Source organism: Pristis pectinata, chromosome 40 (assembly GCF_009764475.1).
Source record: "Pristis pectinata isolate sPriPec2 chromosome 40, sPriPec2.1.pri, whole genome shotgun sequence".
NCBI lineage: Eukaryota > Metazoa > Chordata > Chondrichthyes > Rhinopristiformes > Pristidae > Pristis > Pristis pectinata.
Window position 1 is genome coordinate 6998311 of NC_067443.1, and position 21766 is coordinate 7020076.

Below are 21766 nucleotides of genomic sequence, written 5' to 3' on the forward strand. Positions count from 1 at the left end.
TTGCATCACACTCCTGACCTGTAGATGGGGGAGAGATACTGTGGCGGATGTGGAGTGCACGGACTAACTCCACCCAGGCAAGTGGAGAGTGTTGCATCACACTCCTCACTTGAGCCTTGTGGATGGTGGACAGGCTCTGGGGAGTTAGGAAGATTCTGAGCCTCTGACCTGCTCGACTGTTCTGTTCTGACGAAGGGTGTTTGACTCAGCGACAGTGAAGGAACGGCGATGTTGCCAAGTCAAGATGGCATTGTCCTTGTGAATCTCCTCTGCACTCTCTCCAGCACAGTCACGTGAAACTCTACAGGGAGAGTGCGTGAGAGGCAGCTTGAACCGTGGTCCTTATTGCAAGGAGGATGGACTACAGAAGTGAAGCCTTGCTGTGGTTCCATGGGGCTCGGTGGCACCCTGCCTGGAGCACTGCTGCACACCAAAAGGTTTCTTGCCTTGGAAGTGGAGGAGCTGAAGGTCACCAGATTGATTTCGGGGATGAGAAGGTTGAGTGATAAGGAAGGACTGAGAAAGCATCTGATCCGGATGCATCCTGGCTTGGTACGGCAGCTGCTCTGCCTGGGACCGAAAGAAACTGCAGAGAGTTGTGGACACAGCTCAGCACTTCACAGAAACCAGCCTCCCCTCCGTGGACTCGGTAAAGCAGCCGACATAATCAAAGACCCCACCCACCCCAGACATTCTCCCTTCTCCCCCCTCCCATCGGGCAGAAGATACAAAAGCCTGAAAGCACGTACCACCAGGCTCAAGGACAGCTTCTATCCCACTGTTATAAGACTATTGAATAGAATAAAGATTAACTCTTGACCTCACAATCTACCTCGTTATGACCTTGCACCTTATTGTCTGCCTGCACTTTCTCTGTAACTGGAACACTTTATTCTGTTATTGTTTTCCCTTGTAACACCTTGAGGCACTGATGTGATGAAATGATCTGTATGGATGACATGCAAAAAAAAGTTTTTTTTCACTGTATCTTGGTACATGTGACAATAATAAACCAATTTACCAATCTATTGGTCTAGTGAGCCTTCTCAGAACTTTTCGCAATGCATTAACATTGTTCCTTAATTAAGGAGCCTGACACTGCACACAGTACTCCAGATGTTGTCTCAGCAGTGCCCTGAATAACTAAAGCATTCAATTCCCCTCTCAATAAACAATAACACTCTGTTAGCTTTCTGAATCACTGTATATTCGCCTAGGCCTATCACACCCAGATTCCTGCACATCTTACTGCCCTACAATCTCTCACCATTTAGATGACATGCTTCCTCTTCCTTGCCAAATGGACAATTTCACATTTCCCCCACATTACGATCCATTTTCCAGATCTTTACCCACTCACCTAACCTATCTATATCCCACTGTGGCCTCCTTGTGCCAGAATCAGATTCATTATTACTGACTTGGGTGACGTGAAATTTGTTATTTTGGGTGGCAGTGCAGTGCAGTGCAAAGACATAAAATTACTATAAATTACATAAATAGTGCAAAAAAAGAGGAATAACGGGGCAGTGTTTATGGGTTCATGGACCGTTCAGAAATCTGATGGCGGAGGGGAAGAAGCTGTTCCTGAAACGTTGAGTGTGCATCTTCAGGCTCCTGTACCTCCTCCCCGATGGTAGTAACGTGAAGAGGGCGTGTCCCAGGTGGTGAGGGTCCTTAGTGATGGATGCTGCCTTCTTGAGGCACCGCCTCTTGAAGATGTCCTCTGGCGGGGATGGATCTGGCTGAGTCTACAGCCCTCTGCAGTCTCGTGCGATCCTGTTCATTGGAGCCTCCGTACCAGGTGGTGATGCAACCAGTCAGAATGCTCTCCACTGTACATCTATAGAAATTTGCAAGAGTCTTTGGTGACAGACCGAATCTCCTCAAATTACGAATGAAGTAGAGCCACTGGCGTTCCTTCGTCATGATTGCATCAATGTGTTGGGCCCAGGATAGATCCTCCAAGATGTTGACGCCTGGGAACTTGGAGCCGCTCACCCTTTCCACCGCTGACCCCTCAATGAGGACTGGAGTCATCTTGATCTTGAGAAACCTTCACAATGAGTGACGTGATCTTCATGACTGACTTTGCCACCTACCTTGGATCGTGAACCAGTTGGCAACAATATCTTCGGTCCTTTATTTCAAATCATTCATAAAACTCCTCATGGTTGTGGATCTGGCATTAATCTTTTGGCACACCACACTTCACAACCTTGCCAACCAGGAAGAAACCGATTTACCTCCACTCTCTGTCTGCTGGTAGCTAGCCAATCTTCTACACCCCCACCCACTATCCCGTGAGCTCTTATCTTCCATGTAGCCTTTGTTATGGCACCTTATCAGAAATTGAAGGGGGGTCCACACTGACCATCAATTCCATTTCGTTCCCCCCGCATTCCCATCAGTCAGATTCTATCCCTCGCCCACACAGACTGGGCAATAAACCCACCGACCCTGCACATCATTGGGATGTGGGAGGAAACCGGAGCACCCGGGGGAAGCCCACGTGGTCACAGGGAGAGCATGCAAACTCCACACACTGACACACAATGCTGGAGGTTGGGATCGAACCCGGGTCTCTGGTGCTGGGACACAGTGGTTCTACCCGTTGTGCTACCCAAGGTACATCAGAGCACATATAACTTTTTCCAGGAACTCTGCTGAACTGGACAAACATAATTTCCTTTTAACACAATGTGTTTGCCCAATTCCCTTAACCTTTGGTGTAACACAGTTAATAGTAGGGTCTACCACTTCCCCTGTGTTAGATGATAAGTCAACCGACCTGCAGCTTCCTGACAGTTGTGAGGGACTTCACCCAGTGCTTGAGGTAGGAAACCAGCCAAGAGCCCTGGTCCTGGTGGCTGTTCTGTGGTGTCCACTGGAAGTCGGACGATAGGACAGACAGATGGTTGTCCACTGGATACAGGATTAGATGGGACAGGACAGTCTTTGGATAGTCACCTGACATGGTTTCTCCAGTGAGATGTTTAAGGCACCTATTTAGGAATGGAATATTCCTGCCCCCTGGGAGTGTGTGGTGGGACGGTGTGGAGAGAGCTTCACCCTGTGTCTGACCCTGGGAGTGTGTGATGGGACGGTGCGGAGGGAGCTTCACCCTGTGTCTGACCCCGGGAGTGTGTGACGGGACGGTGTGGAGGGAGCTTCACCCTGTGCCTGACCCTGGGAGTGTGTGATGGGACGGTGTGGAGGGAGCTTCCAATTCCAGGGGATGTAGGGGAGTCAGCCCGGTGGGTTCTGCCATTTCCCGGTTCCCCTTCATTACCCGTGGGCTGTGTTTGGGAGAGGACACGTCGGCACTGTGGGAACCTGTGAACAGACTGTCTGCCCTCCTCAGTGACAGATCCACCAGATGCCTGGCTTAGGATTGGCATCCAGGAGACTCCTGCTGTTGCACTGGCTTGGCCAGAGCTGAGTGTCCCCTCCGCTGGCCATGAAGTTGGCTGCTTGTGTGGGGGCCACTGTCAGGGAGCTGGGAACCGGCACCCCAAGATCCCTCCACACATCAGTGACTGTTTACTTCCCCCTTTCATTTAACCTCCCAGTGCAGCACCTCACAGCTAACAAAATCTCACTGCTTGCCGTATCCGGTTCATTCATGTCCTTCATTGATCTGGGTGCTACTGGACAAGACCAGCGTGTATTGCCCATCCTTGAGTGCCCCTTGAACTGTTGTAGTGTGTGTGTGGGGAAGGTGGGGTCACGCTGAGGGAGGGAGTTCCGGGAGTCGGTGATGGATCAGCACTTTCTACATCGGGATGGTGTGGGACGTGGAGGGGAACCTGCGGGTGGCGGTGTTCCCCTGCACCCATTGCCCTTCTTGGTGGGGGGGGGGCGGGTTTGGGAGCAGCCTGGGTGAGTAACTGTGGTGCGTTGTGTAGACGGTGCACACTGTGTGCACCAGTGGGGGAGAGAGGGGGTGGATGTAGTTATAGGGCATGGAAACAGGCCCTTCGGCCCATTGTCTATACTGTCCACTTACACCAATCCCACTTTATTCTTCCCACTTTCCCATTGACCTTCTCCTCAGATTCTGCCCCTCACCCATACACTGAGGGGGGGGGGGGACAGTGGACAATTAACCCACTGACCCCCGCACGTTGTTGGGATGTGGGCGGGAACCCATGTGGTCACAGGGAGAACGTGCACACCGTGCTGACACGTTAGCACCAGTTCCATCACAGGTATGGCTCTTCCCACCACCCAGGACATCTACAACAGGCGATGTCTCAGGAAGGTGACGTCCACCATCAGGGACCCCCACCATCAGGGCCGTGCCCTCTTCTCGATGCTGCCATCAGGCAGGAGATCCAGGAGCCTGAAGACCCACACCTCACGGTTCAACAACAGCTTCTTCCCCACTGCCGTCAGGTTCCTGAACCCGAGACCCCAACACTGCCTCGGACTGGATTCCCTTCTCTCTCTCAACCTGCACCAGTGTCGTTATGTTTCTAGAACACAGAACAGTACAGGACAGGAACAGGCCCTTCGGCCCACCATGGGCTGAACTAGTTAAGCTAATGATACCTAATCCCTTCTACCTGCACATGGTTCATATCTCTCCATTCCCTGCACATTCATCTACTTATCTAAGAGCCTTTTAAACCTCTCTATCGTATCTCCACCATCACCCCTGGCAGCACATTTCCAGGCACCCACCACTCTGTTTTTTTAAAAAAACTTGCCCCGCGCATCTCCTTTGAACTTGCCCCCTCTCACCTTAAATTTGTTTCCCCCAGCATCAGACATTTTGACGCTGGGAAAAAGATACTGGCTATTTACTCTATCTGTGCCCCTCATAGTCTTATAAACTTCTATCAGGTCTCCCCTCAGCCTCTGCTGCCCCAGAGAAAACAACCCAAGTGTGTCCAACCTCTCCTTATAGCTCATACCCTCTAATCCAAGCAGCATCCTGGTGAACCTCCTCTGCACCCTCTCCAAAGCCTCCACATTCTTCCTGTAACGGGGCGACCAGAACTGAATGCAAATTGAGTTTATGTTGTTGTTTATTCTTGCGCATGTGTAAGTTGTGTTAATTTGAGTTTCTGTTAACTTGTGTCTATAATGTACTGAGCAGCCGCTGTTGCGAGAAGCTAATTTTCATGGCATTTATACCCTGAGTATGTCTGCCCGTGGAAATAAACTGCAACTTGCCCTGCTCTGACTTGTTGCATCGTGGTCTGGAATTCACAGCAATTCGAATGCAAATTGAATTTATTTTAGAACGCAACAGTACAGCACAGGAGCAGGACCTTCGGCCCACCGTGTTGTGCTGAACTAATTAAACGTCTAACTAAACTAATCCCTTCTGCCTGCATGTGATCCACGTCCCTCCATTCCCTGCACATTCATGTGCCTACCTAAGAGCGTCTTAAACTCCTCTAAGATACCTTTATTAGTCACATGTACATCGAAACACAGTGAAATGCATCTTTTGCATAGGGTGTTCTGGGGACAGCCCGCAACTGTCGCCACACTTCCGGCGCCAACATAGCATGTCCACAACTTCCTAACCCGTACGTCTTTGGAATGTGGGAGGAAACCGGAGCACCCGGAGGAAACTCACGCAGACACGGGGAGAACGTACAAACTCCTTACAGACAGCAGCCGGAATTGAACCTGGGTGGCCGGCGCTGTGAAGCATTACGCTAACCTCTACACTGTCATGCCTGCCCATCTATCTGCTATCGTATCTGCCTCCACCACCACCCCTGGCAGCGCATTCCAGGGACCCACCGCTCTCTGCGTAAAACAAAAAACTTGCCCCGCACATCCCCTCTCACCTTAAATGTGTGTCCTCTCGTGTTAGATGGTTCGATCCTGGGAAAAAGATATTGGCTGTCCGCTCTGTCTGTGCTTCTCGTCGTGTTACGAGCCTGCCCCACACATCTGTTGAATACGTGTACTTGTGTCTGTGACAGTCAGCTTGACTTTGGCCCCCTGTCTGTTCCAGATGCTTCCCCCATCGTGGCTGGGTTCATTGGGGCCACGGTCCTGGTGGTGTCAGTCTCCCTGACCATCTTCGTGTGGACCTGCTGCCAACGGCGTTTGGGGAGTGGAGCCAAGAACCCCCCCTACAAGTTCGTCCACATGCTGAAGGGGATCAGCATCTACCCGGAGACGCTGAGCAGCCAGAAGAAGCTCAGCCACCCGCGGCGGGAGAGGGATGGTCCCGGAGGGGGGCAGTGCCCCGTCCGCGAGCTGGAGGGAGGCTGCTTCCACCCTGACTCCGGACCCCGTTCCGACCCCTTCATCGACGGGCTGCTCCTGACGTCGGGCTACCAGGAGATCCCCGGTGATGCCGTCTCACCCAAGGACAGCACCAGTTCCTCGGAAGGCAAAACCCCTTCGCCCTCCTCCCCGGAGACAGAGGTCAGCCTGGGCAACCTGAGCATCGCAGTGGACTACAACTTCCCAAAGAAAGCCCTGGTGGTGATGATCCAAGAAGCCCACAGCCTCCCGGTGATGGACGAAACCACACTCACGTCTGACCCCTACATCAAGATGACCATCCTTCCCGAGAAGAAGCACCGGATCAAGACCCGGGTGATGAGGAAGACCCTGGACCCGGTGTTCGATGAGACCTTCACCTTCTACGGCATCCCCTACAGCCAACTACAGGAGCTGGTCCTCCACTTCCTTATCCTCAGCTTCGACCGCTTCTCCCGGGACGACGTGATCGGAGAGGTGACGGTGCCGCTGGCGGGGATCGACCCAGGCAGCGGGAAGGTGCAGCTCACACGGGAGATCTTACCCAGGAACATACAGGTGAGGCTGCCCTTGGGACCTACTGCGCTGGCGAGTGGTCGCCCTGCTGTGGCAAATATGACATTAAGCTGGGAAGAGCGCAGAGGGGGAATTCTGAGGATGTTGCCAGGACTCGAGGGACTGAGTTACAAAGAGAGGTTGAGCAAGTTGGGACTTTTTTTTTCCCCATTGGAGCGTAGGAGGATGAGGGGTGATCTTGTAGAGGTGGATAAAATCATGAGAGGCGTAGAATGCACTCAGTCTTTTCCCCTGAGGGAAAAGAGGAATCAAGAACTAGAGGGTGTAGATTTAAAGTGAGAGAGGAGACATTTAATAGGAATCCGAGGGGCAACATTTTCACCCAGAGGGTGGTCTGTATATGGAACGAGCTGCCGGAGGGAGTGGGTGAGGCAGGTACATTAACAACATTTAAAAGGCACTTGGACAGGTGCATGGATAGGAAAGGTTGAGAGGGATATGGGTCAAACGAGGGCAGATGGGACCGGCTTAGATGGGAATCTTGGTCGGCATGGACCAGTTGGGCCAAAGGGCCTGTTTCCGTGCTGTTTGACTCTGTACAGGTGTGTGAGGTGGGGATGGGGGAAGTTGGTTGCAAAGGGGGTATTGGCCAGTGAGACTCTCACTGCTTCTGCCATAGGAGGAGGCGGTCTCAAGATAAAGGGGGAATTCCTTCAGTAGCATGGCAGGGGATCTTAGATACCTGTGCACACTCCTTTGAGTCGTAAGAAGGCAACGATGTTTGGAATTTGAGGGAATCTGCTGTCCAGGGGTAGCTTTGCTCTGCATCTAACCACTGGATGAACAGAGGGTAAAATACCCTCTGTGGGGTGAAAATTGTCCTCAGGGCATGGAAGAATTAAAAAAGCAAGGTGTCAGACACAGGGTGAAGCTCCCTCCGCACTGTCCCATCACACGCTCCAGGGGTCGGACACAGGGTGAGGCTCCCTCCGCACCGTCCCATCACATGCTCCCGGGGTCGGACACAGGGTGAGGCTCCCTCCGCACCGTCCCATCACACACTCCCGGGGCGGGGACATTTTTTTTTGGTGCCTCAAGTGTCTCATTGAAGTGATCATGTCAAGTGATTGCCCAACAAGTGACCGTCCTGCCCGATCTGATCCTATATCCACACTCACCCCTGTACGCTGCCCATCTTGTTTCTGTGAATTTCCACATTTCTCTCCCAATTCCAGCAACTGGATTTATCTGCTAAATGCCCTTACGCCTGCCTTGTTAGAGGTTGACACTGGATTGAGGATTGATTGGTTCTGCAAGAAAAGTCGTTGGTTCTGCAAGAAAAGTCTTGATATCAAAGTCTTGGAATAGATAATCCTCTGTCCACGTACGTAAAAGTCAGGCAAACGGCCCTGGTGATCGGGCTTCTGTGGTGTGGAGAGGCTGAAGCTGCTCACTTCAGAGGAGAGGAGGTTAAGGAGAGTATTAAGATGCATTCAAAATCACAAGGGGTTTTGATCGAGTGAGTAACAGGTTGGTTCCAGTGGAAGGAAAATTGTTAGCCAGAGGACGGATCGGTTATGATTGGGACCAATCTACCTCAAAGTGAGATTCAGTCGGAACTTTTAAATAGTACGGCTCAGTGACACAGGGAGTGGAGCCACTGTCTCGCAGCTCCAGAGACCTGGGTTCGATCCCGACCTCCGGCGCTGTCTGTGTGGGGTTTGCACGCTCTCCCTGTGCCCCCATTCCCTCCTGCATCCCAATCGGTAACTGTAAAATCGTCACTGGGTATAGACAGGCGGCAAAATAACTGAACAGGAGGTGTTGGGTCAGTGAGAGAGGGTGATGACAACTGAGGTGGAGAACGAGACCAATGGGCCGCGAGGCCTCTTTCCCGAATCATAGTAAGAAAGGGAAGGGGTTAGTTCGGAGAGAGGAAACTTTGTTGGGCTGTGGCAAAAGAGCAAGGCAGCATGGACGGCGAGAGGGGAGGGTGGGGGCTGGGAGGGGAGGGTGTTGTTGGGGGGGGATGAAAGGGGGTGACGGGAAGAGGGAGACCAGGCAGAGTGAGGTAGGCAGACTCGGGAGGTGAGTATCACCGGTGGATAGAAAGTACACCCCATGGAGGTGTTGTTTATCCCGAGAACTCCGGTGATCCGGAGACGTTCACAGGTCCGCGATCTGTCTCCCGACTCGCAGTCAACGGGTGACGGCCAAGTGGTGCACGATGCATCTCGCTGTCCCCCCCACCCCCACCCCTCCCCTCCCCCCAGGAGACAAACCATCTACTGACATGTACTATAAAACCCACCAGCCCCCACGGTTACTGAGACCACATCCCGTCTCTTGTAAGGACACCATCCCCTTCTCCCAGTTTCTCCGTCTCCACTGCATCCGATCTCAAGACGAGGCCTTGCGTTCCGGGACATCTGAGATGTCCTCCTTTGTCGCGAAGCGTTTCCCTTCTCGATCTCTGTTCCTGGTGCTTCACCCTGCCTCCCTCCAGATGGAATTCTCTCTGTCTGCCTCCATCTCTCATCCACCTGCCACTGCATCACAACTCCACCCACACTCCCCTCCCCTCCCCTCCCCTACCTGGGACCACCTGCCTGTCATCTTACACCCCACCCTCAGTCTACCAATCACCTCGGGGGGGACTGTGTCTCCCCACTCGCCCCTTCTCCTCTCCCACCCTTCCCCCCCCCCCCCCCCCCCCCCACTCTCAGTCCTGATGCAGGGTTTCGACCCAAAACGTTCCCCCAGCGGGTTTTGTTGTGGTGCAGATGGGTTTCCGTGGGAGGGGCAGCAATGAGGGTCCAACGTGCTGCGGGTGGGGGGGGGGGGTTGCCCACACTGCTGGGACCCGCGGGCCCACCTCCCTGACCTTGACCACATTCTGTCTTCTCTTTCAGAAGTGCATCAGCAGAGGGGAGCTCCTGGTCTCTCTCTGCTACCAGCCAGTCACTCACAGGTTGAGTGTGGTGGTGCTAAAGGCCCGGCACTTGCCCAAGATGGATGTCAGTGGCCTCTCAGGTAGTAGTTATTTATTCCAAGTCTTCCGAGTTCAGACTGAGCTGACGGCTTGTGCTTCTGTTGGTTCACAGAACGGCACAGGAACAGGCCCTTCGGCCCACCGTGTCTGTGCTGAACACACCACCTCCTCTGCCTGCGTGTGATCCGACATGACTAAATCGGTTTCTTATTGTCGCGCGTACCGAGGTACAGTGGAAAACTTGTCTTGTGTACTGGAAACACGAGGTTCTGCGGATGCTGGGATCTGGGGCAACACACACAAAGTGCTGGAGGGACTCAGCGGGTCAGGCAGCATCCGTGGAGGGAAGTAAACAGTCGACGTTTCGGGTCGAGACCCTTCATCAGGACTGGAAGAGGGAAGAAACCAGAATAAGGTGGTGAGGGGAGGGGGAGGAGCACACACAAGCATGTGATAGGTGAGTCCAGGTGAGAGTGGGAAGGTAGGGGGGTGGGGGAGAAGATGTAATAAGCTGAGAGGTGATAGGTAGAAGAGGCAAAGGGCTGGAGGAGGAGGAATCTGGTAGGAGAGGGCAATGGACCATGGAATAAAGGATAGGGGAGGGGAGGAGAGGAGAGGAGATGGGCAGGTCATCAAGGCAGGGGAAGGGGAGCCACAGGAATAAGGGAAGGCAAAGGAGGGGGGGGAGGGAAGAAAGAAAAAGGAGAGGGGTTACTGGAAGTTGGAGACATCGACGTCGAGGCCGTCAGGTTGGAGACTCCCAAGGCGGAAGACGAGGTGTTGTTCCTCCAGCCTGCGTCCGGCCTCAACGTGGAGGTAGAGGAGGCCGTGGATAGTGTGGGAGTGGGATGTGGAATGAAGTGGGTGGCCAGTTCCGTGTACCGTCCATGCACGTCAATGCATCACATCAGTGCATCGAGGTAGTACAAGGGAAAACAATGACAGAATGCAGAATAAAGTGTCACCGTTACAGAGAGAGTGCAGTGCAGGCAGACAATAAGGTGCAAGGTCATAACAAGGTAGGTTGTGAGGTCAAGAGTCCATCTTATCGTACTAAGGGACCATTCAATAGTCTTATAACAGCGGGATAGAAGCTGTCCTTGAGCCTGGTGGTACGTGCTTTCAGGCTTTTGTATCTTCTGCCCGATGGGAGGGGGGAGAAGAGAGAATGTCCGGTGTGGGTGGGGTCTTTGATTATGCCGGCTGCTTTACCGAGACATTCCCTGTACATTCATGTGTCTAACAGCCCTTAAACACCACTGTCACATCTGCCTCCACCACCTCCTCAGGCAGCCTGTTCCAGGCACCCACCACTCTCTGTGTAAAAGAAACTTGCCCCACGCATCTCCTTTAAATTTTCCCCCTCTCACCTTAAATGCACGTCCTCTAGTACTTGACATTTCTACCCTGACTGTCTACCCTATCTCTGCCTCTCATAATTTTATAAACTTCCATCAGGTCTCCCCTCAGCCTCCGACACTCCAGAGAAAACAACCCAAGTGTGTCCAACCTCTCCTTATAGCTGAGACCCTCTAATCCAGGCAGCAGCCTGGTGAACCTCTTCTGCACCCTCTCCAAAGCCCCCACATCCTTCCTGTAACGGGGCGACCAGAACTGCACACAATACTCCAAGTGCGGCCGGACCAGAGTTTTATACAGCTGCAACATGACTTCCCGACTCTTGTACTCGATGCCTTGACCAATGAAGGCAAGTGTGCCGTATGCCGCCTTTACCGCCCTACCTACATGTGTGGCCACTCTCGGAGCTATGGACTTGGCCCCTACAGCACAGAAACGGGCCTTTCTACCCCATTCGATAAGATCCTGGCTGATCCCAGAGGGATTTGGGCCACACCCAGGCAAAGGGGATGAGTTCAGGCAGGCAACTTGGTAGGTATAGACAAGTTGGGCTGAAGAGCCCAAGGGGTTGAATGGCCTCCCTCCTCTCCAGATCATGCCCAGTTCCAACTGCAGCATACGTAGGGGTTGGTCAGGATGGTACCTGGGGCACTCCCATTCACCTGGGGGCTGGTGAGTAAGCACCAGCCTCGGCTCCCTCCCCCACAGACGCCCGTCAGAATGCCACGGCGGGTAGCCAATTTGCGAAGCCTCACCCGGTCGAATCCCCGCCAACTGACTGGCCGAGCCGCTCGAGTGGGGTTGAGGACGAGGAAGGATCACAGTCGAACCGCTGGACTAGTCACCCAGACCCAAGTTCAAACCCAACCACCACAGACGTAGATTGAGTTGGTAATATGGAATTTGGGGTTAAGGCGCTTGCCTTGGTGATGATGACCTTCAACGTTCCAGATTGTTGTGAAAACCCTCGGGTCACTGATGTAGTTCAGGCTAGGACGTATCCGCAGTCTGGCCGAAATGTGACTCTGCTTCCACAAGCCAAGGACAAGTCAGGGTGGGGGCGAGAGACAGGTGAATGAACATCAGCCTTGCCAGCAACGCTCACGCCCTGAATGAATGCAGTGTAACCAGAGTACGTAGACTTTTGTTCCGCTGTCGTCAGACTCTCGAACGGACCTCTCACACACACAGCTCTGTTCAAGGGTCAGACCTCTCTTGGTCCGACTAGTTGGGAGATCGGGAGTTAATCCTTCAGCGTATAAGAGGATGATCTCTCGATCTCACAACCTACCTCGTTGTGGCCCTTGCACCTTATTGTCTGCCTGCACTGCACTTTCTGTGTTCTGCAGTCTGTAACACTATATTCTGCACTCCAGTGTACTTACAGTATGCACGGAATGATCTGTCTGGATGGCACGCAGACAAAAGCTTTTCACTGTATCTCGGTGTATGTGACAATCATGAACCAATTACCAATAGATATTTATTTATTAGTCACACGTACATGGAAACACTCAGTGAAATGCATCTTTTGCGTCGAGTGTTCTGGGGGCAGACTGCAAGTGTCGCCACGCTTCCGGCACCAACATACCATGCCCACAACTTCCTAACCTGTACGTCTTTGGAATGTGGGAGGAAACCGGAGCACCCGGAGGAAACCCACACAGACACGGGGAGAACATACAAACTACTTACAGACAGCGGCGGGAATTGAACCCGGGTTGCTGGCACTGTAATAGCGTTACACTAACCGCTACACTACCGTGCTGCCCTAGGGGAAGGGGGAAGAAATTCAGAGGGGATCTGAGGGGGACCCTCTTCACCCAGGGAGCGGTGAGTGCCTGGAACACACTGCTTGAGATCGCAGTGGAGGCAGAGTCACTGACATGTTTAAGAGGTGTCTGGACCAGCACTTTAATCGCCTTGGTAATTGGGTTATTATTGTCACCAAGCTACAGTGAAAAACTGTGTTTTGCAAGCCATCCAGACAGATCATTTTTCAAACCATAAGTTCATCGAGGTAGTACAAGGGAAAAGCAATAACAGAATGCAGAATAAAGTTTTACAGTTACAGAGAAAGTGCACTGCAGGCAGACAATAAGGTGCAAGGTCACAACGAGGTCAATTGTGAGGTCAAGTCCATGTTAGCATACCAGAGGTCTGTTCAAGAGTTTTACAACGGTGGGGTAGAACCTGTCCTTGAGCCTGGTGGTATGTGCTTTCAGGCTTTTGTATCTTCTGCTCGATGAGAGGGGGGAGAAGAGAGAATGTCCGAGGTGGGTGGGGTGGTATAGAAGGCTGTGAACCAATTTTTATTGAGGCACCACAGAAAGCATCCTATCCGGATGCATCACAGCTTGGTACTGCAACTGCTCTGCCCAGGACCGCAAGAAACTGCAGAGAGTTGTGGACACAGCCCAGCACGTCATGGAAACCAGCCTCCCCTCCATGGACTCTCCATGGTCTACACTTCCCACTGCCTCGGTAAAGCAGCCAACATAATCAAAGACCCCACCCACCCCGGACATTCTCTCTTCTCCCCCCTCCCATCGGGCAGAAGATGCAAAAGCCTGAAAGCACGTACCACCAGGCTCAAGGACAGCTTCTATCCCACTGTTATAAGACTATTGAATGGTCCCCTAGTACGATAAGATGGACTCTTGACCTCACAACCTACCTTGTTATGACCTTGCACCTTATTGTCTGCCTGCACTGCACTTTCTCTGTAACTGTAACACTTTATTTTGCATTCTGTTATTGTTTTCCCTTGTACATCCTTGATGCACTGATGTGATGAATTGATCTGTGTGCACAGTATGCAAGGCAAGTATTTCACTGTGACTTACAATAATATTCCAATTCCAAGCGCTGGAGGTGGGATTAATATGGATGGGCGCCCACTGGTCAGTATGGGTGTGTTGGGACGAATGGTCTCATTTCCAATGCTGTCTGACTCTATGAATGCAAAAACTCCTGTGCAATGCCTGTCCTTTCTCTCTCTCTCTTCCCACCCACAGACCCCTACGTCAAAATCAACGTGTTCTACGGTCAGAAGCGGGTGGCCAAGAAGAAGACGCACGTCAAGAAGTGCACGCTAAACCCGGTCTTCAACGAGTCGTTCGTCTTCGACATGGGGGCCGACACCCTCCGGGACATCAGCGTGGAGTTCCTGGTCATCGACTTTGACCGGATGACCAAGAATGAAGTGGTAGGGTGTGTGGTGCTGAGTGCCAACAGTTCCACTCCCAGTGGCATTGAGCACTGGCGGGAGATCTGTGAGACGCCCCGAAGGCAGATTGCAAAGTGGCACCCCTTAAATGAGTATTAGCTACAGGGAGCTGGGGGGAAGACAGAGGAAAGAAAGGTGCCTAGGGACTTGAAGCATAAACCGGAACATGGATCTAGTGGTAGGAGAAAAGTACATCAAAAAAAAACTGCGACAAAAAAAAAATTCTTGTTTGGTTGGCAGTGTGGTGTGACGGGGCTGACCCACTCCCACTGCCAAATTCAAAACCATGATTCTTCTGTATTCTACAAACCACCCGACTTATTTGCATGCCTAATTGCTGCGTGTACCTTATTTGCAAATACTTAACGCACTTTGAGGTCACCCGACCTCGTCCTTTTGTCTGTTAACCTGTTACTTTGTGTGTTCTCGGTGAGGGGGGGGGGTGGTGGTGGGGAGGTGGGTGGGGTGTGGACAGGTCAGACGCGGGAGTCCCGTTTCTTCCCCCACCCGCCCCCCCCGTGTCGAGACTGACCTCGAGCGTCGGCGCGTGGGCTTGGCGGCTGCGAATCTTCTCCAGAAGGTCGTGGCACATTGAGGCGCAGTTGTCGGTCTCCTGGTTGGGGGGTGGTGGTGGTGGTGGAGACGGTCACTCTGCATCCACTCCGCGGGCCCAAGCGCGGGAGGTGGAGGCCGTCGGGTCCCTCCTCGCACTCTCCGAGGCAGCCGGGAATGTGAACCGGAGCAACGTCAGTGCTCCCCTGTGGTGGAGCCCTGTGCCGAGGGTTGTAAAGTCCTGCCGTGTTTGTACCTGCCGCGTTTGGGACTGCGGATCAAATACCCCGTGCACTTTGGTCTTTTTATTTCAGGAGGGAGGCACTTCAGGGGAAATCCCAGGGCGTGGAAAACACCAAGCAGGTTGGATGTGGGTGACGTTGAGAGGTAGCAGACTCCGAGGGTCCAGAACTTGGGGGAATAATCTCAGCCGCCTGTTTCAGACGGAGAAATCCCCCCCCAGTGAGGGCTGTGAATCTTTGGGAAATCTGGGAGAACTGTGGGGGTGGAATCACTGGTGAATTCAGGGCAGCGATTGATATTTTTTTCTGGGTTGGGGGGAACTGGAGGGATTAGGGAGGAAAGCATTCCTGAAGTGGGGGGAGACACGAGGGTAGACTCCCTGCTCCTTGTTCTCATTGCCAGCCACGTCGCCTGTTGTTGCCTATTGGGCTGGCGTTTACCATGATACAGGGCTGGATTCAGCCGGCAGACTGTTGGCGCTCAGCATGGCTGAGGTGGTGGCTTCCTCGCTGCCCCAGGCGCGGAGGGTTGTGCAGTCAGTCTTTGGTGCTGGAGATTTGGGTCAAATTACACGGCGAAGAGCCCACACCTCTCTTCGGTAAATGGTGACGTTCATGTTAATATTTTTCACTGTCTGTTCGGCCCATCTGTTCTAGCCCGGCTCTCGGATCAGTCCCGTCGCCCTGCTCTTATTTCCCTGCAGCCTATTCTCACTCTCACTCTCTATTCTCACTGCAGCCCATCTGTCTCAGCCTGGTCCCACAGTTCAACCCATCGCCAATTAACCCACCCACCCCACGCGTCATTGGGATGTGGGAGCGAACAGGAGCACCCGGGGGGGATACCCTCAAGGTCATAGGGAGAGCTTGTGAACCACACACACACACACACACACACACACACACACACACACACACACACACACACACACAGTGGTGGAGGTTGGGATTGAACCCGGGTCTCCAGCGCCGTGAGACGGCGGCTTTACCCACTGTGACCTGCCCCACATGGAGACCTTCACAGTAATGGACAGACATGGAGGGAATCTTTCTGCCGGTGGGGAAGAGCAGCCAGGGGGTCAGTCACTGAGGAATTCGGGAGAGAATTCAGAAGGAACGCCTTTTAGAAGCGAAATTCATGTTTGAGGCATGTGTGAGAGATGTGGTTAAGAGAGGAATGAGGGAACAGAGGTCACGGTAATGGGGCGGGAGCAGGGCTGCTCGGACCTCCTGTAACGTGGCAACCGTGTCTGCTCTCCCCCACTAAGTCTGGGCTCCGTGCTGCCGGAAGGCTGTTGAGGCACCAGAGAGAGAGGCCGGAGCAGGTCCACCAGATTCCCATTGGCACCGGAGAGCAGTAGTTCTGAGCAAGAGGCTGAAACACAGGAGGCGGCAACTCCCACCGCATCTGAAAGTTACAGCACTTGAGCAGCTGTACTAAAGGGAGCAGGGAAGAGAGTTGTAGACTGGCTTCCTTTGGCAGATATGTCAGGATCTTTACAAAATCTAATTCTCTTCTGTGTATACTGTGGCCTGTCCCTCTTAAGCTGATTTGGTCCCGACTGTATCTGCATTGTCCCATCCCTTTAATCCCATGGTTCCCATCTAAATTGACCCGTCTCTGGGCTGTAAGTTTCTACAAACAACTGAAGGGGAGCCCAAGGTGATCTGAGTTTGCAAAGGGCAATTTAGAGATTTTTGTTTTTTTTAGTTTCCCCTCTCTGCAAAAATAATTTTTTGGATTTTTGAAGCTCGATTGGAGCCTCGTGTCCCTAATGAGTCTCTCAGATCAGGAACCTGTGACCAGCGCTGAGTGTTGGAGAGGTTTTCAAGGCCGATGCTGTCCTCTGTGCCAGCCCTGACTGAGCGACGTGGCCATCGTCTCAGAGTTAGGGGGTCCTGGCCTGCGGAACTGGGACAATAAGATCTGGGCCAGTGTTCTGAGCACAGTGCGGGGGGAGTGCTGCACTGTCAAAGGCGCCATCTTTCGTGTTAAACCGAAGCCCCCCGAGGTGGAAGAAAAGAATCGCACGGCCAATGTCAAATTCTCCCCACTGCACTGGGCCAGAGTTTATCCCTTGGTAACCTGGTCGAATATCTCTTCCCATTTCGGAAGCTCGCATTTTGACATGCCTCTTACCCCCCAACCATACCATGACCTTCCCATCCTCCTGTATACCTGCTGTTACAGGTGCGTCCCGGTCAAACAGACCCCTCTCTTTGCCCTTGCTCCCCAACCTCAAGGCACTATGTGTATATATGGCTGAGGTATTCTCCAGCCTTGTGCCCTTTTCCACTCCTCCAGACAACCAACACTTAGTGACACCTGTCAGACCAACAGCTGGAACCTGTTCCATTCCTTTCAGGGTTTTTATAAAATGGAATTATATCTGATCAGTGTGTACTAAATCAGCTGATATAGTTCCAACTGTATCTACATTGGCCCTTTAGTACCATTATTCCTGTCTGTTGACCTGCCTCTGTGAGGCACCAGACCCGTTTACAACTGCTCACAATGGAGCAGCAAACAATCTGCTGAAGGAACTCAGCGGGTCGAGCAGCGTCTGTGGGGGTGGGGTGGGGAGGAACTGTCGACGTTTCAGGTCGAAACCCTAACGTAACCTGTCCCCTTGAGGCCACTAAATCTAATAGCTGGGAAGTGGGATTTGGAATACTCCAGAGATGGGTTGTCGGGGTATTGGAGACCTGTTGTATTTCTGGGGATGTTTGCATTACTGAAAATTGAGACTTTTCTTGAAGTTTGCTTGAACTATACAGCGGGAAGTGGAGAATGGACGGCAGTATACAGGAGTGTTCCTGTACCAACAGCACCCTTCTTAAAGCAGAACTTGATTCCTTGGTGTCCACTGATTGATGGTCATTGTGTAGTGTCCACTGCCCCCTGCCATCGGGACCATTGTCGGGTGTACTTGGATGCAGGCAGACATTAGGTCTCTGACTTACGAGGGGAGTGTGTTTGGGATTGTCACGTGTCACAGCCTTGCTCTGATTCCCCTTTGATGACAGCTGCTCCCTCTCTTGGAATAGTGAGCTTGGAATGTTGTGAGGGTGGGATGTGGTGGGGAGGAGGAGGAGGAGGAGGAGGAGGAGGAGGAGGAGGAGGTGGACTTCCATGGGGGAAAGAGAGTGAGGAATTTGTAAGCCGTAGAGAGTCACCGTCCCCTGAACTAGTCGTAGAGTCAAACAGCATGGAAACAGGCCCTTCAGCCCAACTCGTCCATGTTGTTGCCCAGTGAGTGGGTCCCATCTGCCTGCGTTTGGCCCCTCTGAACCTCCAATATCCATGTACTTATCTAGATGGTGTTCAGATGATTCTAATGTGCCCGCCTCAACCATTGTTTCTGGCAGCTCATTCCAAATACGCCCCACCCCGCCCCACCCCACCGCTGTTGTCAGTGACACAGGGTCATTGGGGAAGTACAGCAGAGGCTCCAGCAGGGCTGGATTCAACCCTGAGGGGCTCAGTGGGGGCAGAGGGTTTTACGGAATGGTGGGGGACACAGTGACGAGGGCGAGACCAGAATTGGGGGTTGGCAGCGGTGATAAATTCAATCAGGGAAACCCACCCACTCGCGAAGCATGTTGGGAATGAGGAACCTGCTCCCACGGGGAAGGGGGGGTTGTGGGGGAGCTGGGTGGGGGCAGGAGGATAAAGGAGTAGGGTGGGGTTAAGAGGCGGGGTGGAGGTGGAGGTCGGTGGGGAACATAAACCCAGCTCTGTACTACAAACATTTTCTGATCGGACAGATTATTGGGAGCAATTTTTGGGCCCCGTATCTAAGGAAGGATGTGCTGGCCCTGGAGAGGGTCCAGAAGAGGTTCACGAGTATGATCCCGGGAATGAGGAGCATTTGATGTCCATGGAGTTCAGAAGGATGAGGGGGGGGGGAAGATCTCATTGAAACCTACCGGATACTGAAAGGCCTGGATACAGCAGACGTGGAGAGTCCAGGACCAGAGGGCACAGCCTCAGAATAAAGGGATGTCCCTTTAGAACTGAGATGAGGAGGAATTTCTTCAGTTGGAGGGTGTGGAATCCGTTGCCACAGAGGGCGGTGGAGGCCGAGTCATTGGGTGTATTTAAGGCAGAGATTGAGGAGTTCTCGACTGGTGAGGAGGTGAAGGGTTGGGAAAAAAAAATCAACCATGATCGAATGGCGGAGCAGACTCGATGGGCCGAATGGCCTGATTCTGCTCCTCTATCTCGTGGATTGGACAACCAACCTTTTAGCTGCAGAGCGAAGGATCATGGTGCCCGTTGATTGGAGGGGAGACATCACGATGATGTGCCGACCTTGTGCATCCAAATGGTTCACGCTCTAGGGACAGAAATGGGACACGTCACTTTCCACCGAGCTCAGGAGTTGGCACGAAGGTTACCAGCCATCTCGTAAGGGTTAACCCACAGTGTTGGCAGGAGATTCGGGTGATCCAGCTCCTGAGGAGGGTCACTGTGACGCGACGTCACCAAGCACGCAGCAATGCGGGTGGTCACACGCAGTTGCTGCAGCCTGGGAGCGCTCAAGTCTGGAATGGGGCAGGCAGGGCACTAGGGCAAGTCTCGACTGCAGTCACACCAGCTAAAAAGGAACCTACGTTAAATCGGGCGGTTTATAGAGATGATTGCAGTCGACTTTTTGAAGAGTCCAAACTGGGATGAATCCCTTGAAGGAACGTGGATGGGGGCAAAAATGTTTCTGGAGGACACCTTATTGTTAGATTGGCACCTTTTGGTGGTCATTGTCCATCCATTTACGGACACTCGCCTCTTTCCCCCATCACCCCTCCCTGGCCCACCTCAGATTCCCATTGGCAGCTGTGCCCGAGCTCTGGAATCTTCAAACCAAGTCCTCCAGCGTTGCTTAAAAACCACCCCGGTTGACCGAGGTTTTGGCCACTTGCCCCAGCATCTGGCTCGCCGTGAGTTTCTCCCCCTCCCCCAGAGGGGTTGCAGTGGGAGGTTTGCGACGGAGCAGAATATCGGGCAGCGGTTCACCTTGAGGAAGAGATGGGGCAGAAGGGATTAACCATACATCTTCAGTGTGGGGCAGTGCTTTTTGCCTTAGTGACCTCAAGTTTCATTCCTCTCCCAATCCACAAGCAGGAGGCTGGTGCAGCAAAACGTGCGTTCTGTCTTTCTCCTGCCTCTCAGTTTGAGAGTGTAACGATAAAAGCAGCTGGGGTTTGGTTGGACAATGATGACCAGAGATGTAGAGATGTCCTCTGCAAACAGGGTGTGCCTGTCCCAGACCCCTGTCCTGAGACGTCCCTTTGCAACCAGAGCCTCGGTTTATTTGGTTGGCAGACCAGGTGCCAGCACCTTTGCAGTGGGCATCGGCAACCACCCCCCCCCCCCCCACCACACCCCCTTCTCAGCCCTCGTGTTGGAGGATTAAGGGGTTGAGTTCCACTCTCTAGACTCGTAGGGAGAGAACTGGGCTGAGACTCATGGCAGAGGGTCGGGCGAGTGTGCTGTGGGAGGGCGAGGCACGAGAGGGGCGGTGATGAGGGGGAGCCACACTGCAGGAGGGGCGGTGCTGAGGGGGAGCCTTGCAAGAGGGGCAGTGCTTTGAGAATGTCCTTCGCAGCCGGGGACTCCCTCTGGTATCCTGAAGCCAAAATTCATCTTTTCTTTTGACCCATCCCTCCCACTTCTTTTAAACAACCTGATTTGTTCCCCAACCCTGCACTGGCCGTTCCTATCTCCTACCCAATCCTCATAGACCAGACTGCCCATTGTGTCTGCCTGCCCCTGCCCTGCTGAACTCATCTCCTCCAACCATCTCGACCCCATCTTGTCCCCCCCACTGGTCCGAGTCCCTTCCCATCTCCATCCAGGACACCTCTTGCGCTCCCCACCTCTGCGACAGCTTCCAGTTCCCTGGTCCCCACCGCCTCATCCTCACCACGGATGTCCAATCTCTGTACACTTCCCTCCCCCGTCTGAAAGGCCTTGAGGCTCTCCGTTTCCTTCTGGAACATGGACCCAGCCCGTTCCTCTCCCACCCCTGACAGAACTTGTGCTCACGTCTCAACGACCTCCTTTAGGCTCCTCCCACTTTTTTTTTGTTGAAGGGTCCCAACCCGAAATGTCGACTGACCGGTTCCCCCTCCCCTCCGCCGACTTCCTCCAGATCTTCTTTGTTGTGTGTGTTGCGCCAAAGTTGTTGTTGCCTTGCTGTGCACTAACTGGCTGTTCCCTGGAACGTCCAGAATTCAGTCTAACTGCCTTGAGGGCGGGAATAGGGACAGCGGAGGATGGGGTTCAGGAATCATCCAAAGAGTATTCGGGACCAGGTATACCTGGGGAAGGCTCAAGCCACCACTGGCCCATCGACAGGGAGTGAGGGGCTGATGACTTTGCCTCAGCCAGTCGAGGCCACTTGAGATCACACCTTCTAGCTGTAGGTTACACAGCCTTTTACTTTAAGAGTTTCATTTCAAGTGGGAGCCCCAGTGTGGTTCATGGTTCCACCCCTCATATCTCCATTCAGGACAGAACAGCAGTCCTGTGTGTTCAGAATGAGCGCCTGGACATTGTGCTGCCTGGAGCGATGAGGTACCCCCCTGGTGGGCAGGAGAGAGCTGGGTGTGGGGGAAACAGGCCAGCGATTGGAA

The 21766-nt window shown here is 53.1% G+C and overlaps 1 protein-coding gene across 1 annotated transcript; it reads left to right on the forward strand.

Moving 5' to 3' along the window:
* Positions 1–390: 390 nt before the first annotated feature.
* On the forward strand, positions 391–18222 carry LOC127587410 (synaptotagmin-11-like). Its single transcript, XM_052045708.1, has 4 exons — positions 391–497; positions 5949–6795; positions 9666–9786; positions 14122–18222. Exons 1-4 carry the CDS (start codon positions 391–393, stop codon positions 14430–14432), a joined length of 1386 nt encoding a protein of 461 aa, XP_051901668.1. The 3' UTR covers positions 14433–18222.
* Positions 18223–21766: the final 3544 nt, after the last annotated feature.

What these genes read in the sequence shown, in the direction of transcription:
- LOC127587410 (XM_052045708.1), top strand. Translation starts at nt 391, where the DNA reads ATGGGGCTCGGTGGCACCCTGCCTGGAGCACTGCTGCACACCAAAAGG. An exon ending in TTGATTTCGGGGATGAGAAG is followed by an intron (nt 498 to 5,948) that starts GTTGAGTGATAA and finishes TGTCTGTGACAG; the next exon opens with TCAGCTTGACTTTGGCCCCC. An exon ending in GGATGTCAGTGGCCTCTCAG is followed by an intron (nt 9,787 to 14,121) that starts GTAGTAGTTATT and finishes TCCCACCCACAG; the next exon opens with ACCCCTACGTCAAAATCAAC.